Here is a 9437-nt window from a genome sequence, read left to right as displayed (position 1 = left end):
GAAATAGTTGCTGGAGGTCGCAGCAGGCAGCTAGTCTCTGATGGGGTGTGCCCCAGGGCCGCGGTGTCCTAGGGCTGGGAGAGAGGTTGAGAGAACAGAAGGGCTTGGGCCTCAGGTTCGCACAGGAGCCCTTTGTCTCTAGAGCAGGAACCGAACCGGTTTATAGCTCTGAGAGGCGCCATGGCTCATCCAATCAGAGCGGCGGATCTGAGTACCCTTCGTTGCCTTAGTAACAGGACGCATAGGTTTTTCGAGAGCCCGCTGGCGTTTAGGTGGCGGGTCGCATTGGGTCCTGGGGTCTCGTGGTATGTCGAAACCAAAGGTAAGAGTACCCTGGGTCAGTATACTTTAATCTTTCCTAGAGAGAGGAGGGGAAGTGGAGAAGGGATTCAGAACATGGACAGTCCTCACGGAGTATGGCGGGGTGCGGGGGCTGGGGGCTGGGGGAGGGAGGGACTCAGTCCCGGCGTGCCGCGCGCCATAAAAGCTGGGCGAGAAGCGCGGAGGGCAGCCCAGCTGGAAAGAAGCCACAGAAACCTCCCCATCTCACCCCCAATCTTCCTGCTTCTGAGCTGTGTTCAACATTTTCTGTGACTTTAGGGGAATCTCAGACTTCTGGAAAATTTTTAAAGACTTATACATTTCATAATGAGGGAGGGAGAGAACCAGAGCAGCACTCTAGCATATATGCGATGCCAGGAATCGAACTCAGAATCTCCTACTTGTAAGTCAGGAGCCCTACCCGGTTACCAGTTCTGTTGCTGGAACTTTTGGAATTTTTTACCTAGAAAATTTTCTTTGATGAATGACTTATTCTGCCATCCATTTGTCTACTCTACCATTCATAAGTCATCCATCAAAAAAACACTAATTAGGGGCCAGGCAGTGGTGCACCTGATTAAGCGGACACGTTACAGTGCACAAGGACCTAGGTTCAAGCCCCTGGTCCCGACCCGCAGGGGAAAAGCTTCATGAGTAGTGAAGCAGGGCTACTGATCTCTCTCTCTCTCTGTCTTTCTCTCTTTCTTCCTCTCCCCTCTCAGTTTATCTGTCTTTATCCAATAATAAGTAACTAAATAAATTTTAAAACTTAATTAAAAAAAAACACTAATTAGCCTTTCCCAAGCTGAATCCAGTGCTGGCCCTTCACTGGAAGTGACTCAAACAACTCCTGCTCTCTAGAGTGTGAAGGTAACTCTGCCCAGTTAAGAGTCAGGGGAAAAAAAGACCCCCAAGAGGGAAAATGAGTTCCTCTAGAATCTAAGTACCATGTCCTTGCAGCCTCCTCCTTTTTTTTTAATTCCTCCTCTCAGAAACGGTGCCTCCATTTTTTTTTTGCCTCCATTTCTTTAATTCCTTCTCATAAAAAAAAAGTTAACATTAGACTCATCCAGGTAATTCAGGATAATCAATTTTACAGTCAATTAACAGGCAACCTTAATGCTGTCACCTTAATTTCCCTTTGTAATGAAATGTAATGCAACATTTGTGGTTTCTGAGGATTAAGGCATGAACATCTGGGGGAGAATTCTTCCTACCACAATATATTGTCATCAAGCAATTAGAAAATATATTTTAGGGCTATGGAGGTAGCTCAGTGACTAGAACACATATTTTCTTTCTTCCTTTCTTTCTTTCTTTCTTTCTTTCTTTCTTTCTCTCTCTCTCTCTTTCTTTCTTTCTGTCCCCTCGAGGGTTATTGCTGAGGCTCCATGCCTCTCTACAAATCCACTGCCCCTGGAGGCCATTTTCCCCATTTGTTGCCCTTGTTGTTATTGTTGGATAGGACAAAGAGAAATGGAGAGAGAAGAGGAAAACAGAGGGGGAGAGAAAGATAGTCACCTGCAGACCTGCTTCACTGCTTGTGAAATGACCCCCCTGCACATGGGGAGCCAGGGGCTCGGACTGGGATCTTATGCTGGTCCCTGTGCTTGGTGCCATGTATGCTTAACCCGCTGCGCTACCTCCCTGACCCCTAGAACATGTATTTTCTGTGCATTTGAGTGAGGGTTCAATCTCTGCATCTCTATGACTGAGGGGGGCTATAGTCTCTCATAAAAATACATAAAATGTTTTTGTCTTTACTGGGGCTTCACCATTCTGAGATGACTTTTTCAGATAGCCACAGAGTAGAGGGGAAGACACCATAACACTGAAGTTTCCTCCAATACAATCTTCACAAATACTTTTATAAAAAGAAATATAAATAACATGCTATTTACAATAGCATATAAATAGACACATATTTTAGATATTTCTAAGAAATACCTATGAATAAGTTTAGTTAAAATGCTCAAGACTTTTCTGTACTGAAAACATTGTGGGAAAAATAATAACTTAATGGAGAGAAATCATATTAATGGACAGGAAGACTCAATTTTATGATGTCATATCTCCCCCAAATTAACTTCCAATATAACCCCAATAAAAATCTCCACAAATTATTTTTGGATAGAAATCAGCAAACTGGAGTCCTAAGTTGGGTGTGAGAATGTTTTACAGACACCCATGATGCAGAGCTGGGAAATGAATATTATGTGTAGACAATTATGCTATAAACCATTAACCTCCAAATATAATGGGGGAGAAGGACTTAGCAAATTGATTCTAAAATTTATATTATATATATCTAAAATTTACATTTGTAAGTGCAAAAGATCCCAAATTGCAAAGACATACTTGAAGAAAATAAAACTTAAGCTATCAGATATCAAATTTAACTAGCTACAATAATAATAGAGTGTGGTAGTAACATAAGACTAAATAGGCTGAACATCTAGAAATAGACCCACATGTACACCATAAATTGAATTTTGACTAAAGACATAATGCAATTCACTTAGAAAAGGAAATTTTTACAAACAAACAGTCTAGAGCAACCTGATACATATAATGAAAATGGAACTGAAAACAAGAGTATAAAAGGTGTAATTAAGAAAAGATGGGCTGGTATAATAACTCAACTTGGATAGTGTGCTGCTTTACCATGTGTGTGATCCAGGTTCGAGCCCAGTCCCAACCACATTGAAGGAAGCTTTGGTTCTGTGGTCTTTTTAAGTCTGTCTCTATCTAAAACAAACAAACAAAGATTAGGATAGTTGTCTAGGGCTGGAATAGTTGGAGGGACTTAAATGATTAGCTGTGATAAGATTTCACTCCGTTCCTCTACACTGACTCTTTTATGTATAAAATGGTGTGTTTGGCAGAATCCTAAGTGATATCCTACATTCCCACGCCCAGTATATATATCTTGTATAACTCCCTTCTTTTGAGTGTGTGTGTAAGCTGTGGATTTGATGGGGTAGTGAGTACCATGATTACAATACATTACATAAGACTACTGTAGTTCACTCAAATGGGAAAGTTTAAAAGTTCTCTGTTTTATATTCATTTTACGAGCTGACCAGGGGGCCATATTGAAAGGAAAGTGACCCCTGTTTATTGAGTACAGTCCCTAGCCAATAGCTATCAAAATAAAGAACAACTTTAGTCGCTCAACCCCAGCTACTGAATTCTGCCATTAATCTGGATAATCTTGGAAGAGAACCCTGAACTCTGGATGAGAGCAATAACTCTAACCTTGACTGAAGTCTTTTAGTCCTAAGCAAAGGCTCTAACTAAACTGTGCTCAGACTTCAGACCCATAGAAAAAACATCACTGCTTTAAGCCAGTAAGTTTGTGGTCTGCAGCAGTAAAAAACTAATGCAGATGGAAAGGCCATCCAAACTTTACAGCTCAGTTCAGTTTCATTGTCCACGTCTCCCTTAGGGTTTAGTCTTACAAGGACTAAGGGCCAAAGTCTATGTGACTATGGTAGGAGAATAATACTCATCATCCTTTGAGAACTCAATATGTCTATTTTGGGTGGAAGAAATGAACATTACTGTGATTCTTTGACCCAGTCTCCTCCTACATTTGGAGTCAATGAAAATTCAACATTAGAGGAGGAAGTCTAGATTTTCCCTGCAGAGCCTGCTGAATTTATCCATCAAAACTGGGGCTCTTGTTTGGGCCTGTTGGATCATTGAACATCAAGTATTCATTATACTGTTCATAATGGTCAAGTCCACAATGAAGTGGGCCCTTGGGTACTTGAATTTCATTTTCAGGATCAAGTTTCTGGGTATGTGATGACCAATGAAAGCTTGGTCAGGCTAGACCTTCATGTCTTAGGATCTGGGTTATGTTGCATCTGATGATCTGAACATTTAATATCTGAAGTAAGTTGAGCGAATAAGACTGAGTGGCTGTGCAAAAGTATAATCAATTTCCTTTTCTCATTTCAGAATCAAAATTACAAGGGCCATGGACTGTCAAAGGGAAAAGAGCGGTGAGTACTTCTGCATAATCCAATATAGAACTGTCTTCCTTCTTCCTGCCTCTCCTTCTATACTTCAATGATGATATAAATGATGGCAGTAACAATAGTAGATAATTACTGAGCACTTATGTGTCATACCCTGGACTAGTCACTTTACTGGTGTTAACTTGTTTACTCCTTTCACAGTTCTTTAAAATGTATTCTACTGTTGTATACATTTTACAGATGAGGAAGCTGAAGTTTAGACAGGTTATATAACTTGAAGGCTATGTGATCAGTTAATGACAGAACTTGTTGAACGCCAAGGTGCATGTTGCATCTAGTTCTGTCCTCCTGCCTCTTTCAATGAGCATGCAATGACTTGATAATTTCAGTGTCAGCTCTGCCCTGATCCTCTGCTTCATCCTGCATTAATGGCCTGAATGCAGAACTCAGCACCATTTGCTAAGCAGAATCCACAAAGCAGGGTGGAACAAGATGGACTTCACTGAAGATTTATGTAAGGAGTCAAAAGAAATAATTTATATTACATATACCATGACAAATAGTTAAGGTATTTAAGTGTCTATTTCACTAGTTATTTCTATTCTTTTTAGGGTCCCTACTGGATATTCCACCAATGAAGAGGGTGTATATGGTTTCTGACCCTTTTCTCAGGAATCACCAATCTTCTTTGTCTCTTTTCTCCTTATAGTAATTCAGTCCTGTCAATTTCAAATCTCCCACTCTCTTATACAAAACAGTTCAGGTCTGTTCAGATTCTGGCCCTGAACTTAACATACTTGCTTCCACCCCAGCAAAACAAAGAATGCTTCAGTTAAAAGGCACCACACAACTCTTTTATTAGACAATTTAAAAAGTGGCTCCAGGGAGTCGGGAGGTAGCGCAGCAGGTTAAGTGCATGTGGCACAAAGCACAAGGTCTGGTGTAAGGGTCCCAGTTCGAGCCCCCAGATCCCCACCTGCTGGGGAGTCGCTTCACAGTTGGTGAAGCAGGTCTGCAGGTCTCTATCTTTCTCTCCCCCTCTATGTCTTCCCCTCCTCTCTCCATTTCTCTCTGTCCTTTCCAACAATGATGACAATAACCACAACAATAAAACAACAAGGGCAACAAAAGGGAATAAATATATTTTTTAAAAAGTGGCTACAAGTAACAAATTTAATTAATAATAGCTTAAATTGTTTTGTATTTATTTTCCTCACATAACAGAATCTGAAGAGTCAGTTTAGTGTTTACCAGTGTGAGCACTGGTTGCAGTGATTGTTTTGACCTTTTCCTCATGAACATTGAGTGGCTTCTGCATCCTATAAAACCACATCTTTGTAAAAACTGAAACTCTACACAGTAAATAGTAATTCTTCATGCCTCCCACCTCTGACAACCATCATTCTACTTTTTTCATTTTTATTTATTGCCACCAGAGTTACAACTCAGGCTTGATGCCTACACAGCAACCCTACCACTTCTGGTGGCTTTTTTTTTTTTTTTCCTTTTTCACAAAGAGACAGAGAGGTAGGTAGAGAATGAGGAAAAGAAACCACAGCAATGAAACTTCCTCCAGTGCAGTAAGTGGGGGGCAGGCTTGAATCTGGGTTACACACATGGAATAGCAGAACACTGTCCAAGTGAGCTATTTTGTAGGTCTACTTTGCTGATTTACTTACTTTTTAGTTAGTTAATTAATTTACTGCCACCAGGATTATCATTGGGGCTTGGTGCCTACATAACAAATCCACCACTGCTAGTGGCCATTTTTTTCTGTTTTTCTTTTTATTCTTTCATATATATACAGAGAGAAACTGAGATGGAGGGGGGGGAGAGAGACACCTGCAATACTGCTTACCACTCATGAAGCTTCCCCTGAAGGTGGGATGGATGCTTGAACCCAGGTCCTTGCACATGTTAATGTGTACTCTACTGAGTGAACAACCACCCAGCTTCTCTCAATTTGATAATTTTCAAGTGTTCTATGCTATCTATGAGAATAAACTCTGAAATTCAGTAATCTTTTTTTTCTTTATTGGGGGGATTAATGGTTCACCGTCAACAGTAGGATACAGTATTTTGTACATGTGTAACATTTCTCAGTTTTCCACATAACAATCTAATTCCCCACTGCCATCATGTTCCAGGACCTGAACACCCCCCCCACACACACACACACCAAGAGTTCTTTACCTTTGTGCAATGCACCAGATCCATTGCAAGTTCTGCTTTGTGTTTTCTCTTCTGTTCTTATTTTTCAACTTCTGTCTATGAGTGGGATCATCCCATATTCATCCTTTCTTTCTGGCTTATCTCACTTAATATGATCCCTTCAAGCTCCATCCAAGATGATGTGAAGAAGGTGAAATCACCATTTTTAGTAGCTGAGTAGTAGTATTCCATTGTGTATATAGACCACAACTTACTCAGTCACTCATCTGTTGTTGGACATCTGGGTTGCTTGTTACAAATTGTGCTGCTATGTGTGTGTTTGGTTCTTTAGGATATATCCTCAGTAGGGGGATTGCAGGGTCAAAGGGTAGGTCTATTTCTAGCCTTCTGAGAGTTCTCCAGAATGCTCTCCACAGGGATTGGACCAATTTATACTCCCACCAGCAGTGTAAGAGGGTTCCTTTGTCCTCACAACTTCTCTATTGTTTGTTACTGCTACCTTTTGTGATGTATGAAATTCTCACAGGAGTGAAATGGTATCTCGTTTTTATTTGCATTTCTCTGACAATCAATGATTTGGAGTGCTTTTTTCATATGTTTATTGGCCTTTTGGATCTCCTCTATGGAGAATATTTTGTTCATATCCTCTCCCCATTTTTGGATGGGGTCATTTGTTGTTGTTGCTGAGTTTGGTGAGCTCCTTATGTATTTTTGGTTACTAGCCTCTTGTCTGTTAGCATGTAAAAATCTTCTCCCATTCTGTAAGGGTTTGGGTTGTGGTTTTTTTTGCTGTACAAAAGCTTTTTAATTTGACATAGTCCCATTGGTTTATTTATTTATTTTTTATTTTTTCCATTGGTTTATTTTGTTTTAGTCTTCATTGTAATTTGGATTCATATCATTGAAGATGCCTAAAAAATTTAGATGGAAAAGAGTTTTGCCAATATTTTCTTCTAAGTATTTGATAGTTTTTGGTCTAACACCTAAGTTCATTTTGAGTTTACTTTTGTGTCTGGTGAAATGTAGTAGTTCAGTTTTATCCTTCTGCATGTTTCAACTCAATTTCTCCAACACTGTTTGTTGAAGAGACTCTCCTTTCCCCATTTAATAGTCTGGGCACCTTTGTTGAAGATTAGATGTCTATAGGTGTTGGAGCTTATTGCTGGGCTCTTGATTCTATTTCACTGGTCAGTGTGTCTAATTTTGTTCCAGTACCAGGCAGTTTTGATTACAATGGTCCTATAATACAAATTGAGATCTGGGAGTGTGATGCTTCTAATTCTGTTCTTTTTTCTTAGTTCTAGGTATTTTCTGGTTCCAGATAAACATTTGTAGCTTTTGTTCTATTCTCCTAAAAACACTGGACTTGGGCCTTGATGGTGATTGCATTAAATTTGTATATGGTTATGGGTAGAATATTCATTTTGACAATGTTAATTCTTTCAACCCATGAACATGGAATATCTTTTCACTTCTTTGTGTTTTTTCTTTTCCTTTCTTCCTTTCTCTCTCACTCTCTCTCTCTCTTTCTTTCACCTCCAAGGTTATTGCTGGGGCTTGGTGCCTGCATTATGAATCCACTGCCCCTAGAGGCTATTTTTTTCCCCTTTGTTGCCCTTGTTGTTTTATCATTGTTGTGGTTATTATTATTGTTGTTATTGATGTTATTGTTGTTGGTTAGGACAGAGAGAAATGGAGAGAGGAAGGGAAGACAGAGAGGGGGGAAAGAAAGACACCTGCAGACCTGCTTTACCATTTGTGAAGCAACCCTCCTGCAGTTTCGGAGCCGGAGCTCGAACTGGGATCCTTACACTGGTCCTTGCGCTTTGTGCCATGTGCACTTAAACTGCTGCACTACTGCCTGAGCCCCGTGTCTTTTTCTATTTCCTTGAATAGTGATTCATAATTTTCAATATACAAGTTCACTTATTTTGTTAGGTTTATTCCTAGATATTATATTGTTTTTGTTGCTATAGTAAAGAGGACTGGTTTCTGGATTTCTTCTTCTTCTGAGTTAGTGTTTGCATAGGGGAATGCCACCAACTTTTATATGTTAATTTTGTATCCTGACACCTTACTACATTGCCTGATAATTTCCAGGAGCTTCCTGCTGGATTCTTTAGGTTTTGCTTTTGTTTTGTTTCTTTTTTTTTTTTTTAAGGAGTCTGATTAATTGATTGATTCCCTTTTGTTGCTCTTGTTGTTTTTATTGTTGTAGTTATTATTGTTGTTGTTCTTGATGCCGTTGTTGTTGGATAGGACAGAGAGAAGAGAGAGGAGGGGAGGACAAAGAGAGAGAGAAAGATAGACACCTGCAGACCTGCTTCACCACCTGTGAAGTAACTCCCCTGCAGATGGGGAGCCGGGAGCTCGAACCAGGGTCCTTACGCTGGTCCTTGCGCTTGTACCACCTATGCTTAACCCACTGCACTACCACCTGACTCCCTGTTTGTTTCTTTGTTTTGCTTTTTTTCCCCCTCTATTTCTTTATTAGATAGAGATAGAGAGAAACTGAGAGGTCAGGGTAGATAGAGAGGGAGAGAGACAGACACCTGCAGCCCTGCTTCACCACTTGTGAAGCTTTCCCCCTGCAGGTGGGGACCAAGGGCTTGAACCTGGGTCCTTGGGCTCTGTAATGTTTGTGCTTAATCAAGTGCACCACCACCTGGTCTCTTTAGGTTTTTCTTTTCCTTTCTTTTCTTTCTTTATTTTTGCCTCCAGGGTTGTTGCTGGGGCTTGGTACCTACACTACGAATCCACTGCTCCTGGAGGCCATTTTTTCCCTTTTGTTGCCCTTGTTTATCATTGTTGTAGTTATTATTATCATTGTTATTGCTGTCATTGTTGTTGGATAGGACAGAGAGAAATCAAGACAGGAGGGGAAGACAGAAAGGGAGAGAGAAAGATAGACACCTGCAGACCTGCTTTACCACCTGTGTAGCAACCCCCCCTGCAGGT

General features: G+C 40.4%; 1 protein-coding gene across 3 annotated transcripts in view; it reads left to right on the top strand.

Moving 5' to 3' along the window:
* Positions 1-145: 145 nt before the first annotated feature.
* The window catches only part of LOC103113503 (probable tubulin polyglutamylase TTLL9), a 32423-nt gene continuing 23131 nt past the window's right edge, over positions 146-9437 (top strand). Inside the window, exons 1-2 of one of the 3 annotated variants that reach the window (XM_060184466.1) lie at positions 146-322; positions 4288-4331. In XM_060184466.1, coding sequence (XP_060040449.1) covers positions 308-322; positions 4288-4331 — 59 coding nt within the window. In that variant the 5' untranslated portion in view covers positions 146-307. Of the gene's footprint in view, positions 323-4287; positions 4332-4707; positions 4822-9437 lie in introns of those variants that run through there. The other 2 variants (XM_060184468.1, XM_060184467.1) reach the window with 2 other exon arrangements.

This window comes from Erinaceus europaeus, unplaced genomic scaffold (genome assembly GCF_950295315.1).
Source record: "Erinaceus europaeus unplaced genomic scaffold, mEriEur2.1 scaffold_854, whole genome shotgun sequence".
Taxonomy (NCBI): Eukaryota; Metazoa; Chordata; class Mammalia; order Eulipotyphla; family Erinaceidae; genus Erinaceus; species Erinaceus europaeus.
This window is presented reverse-complemented; position numbering and strand designations above follow the sequence as displayed.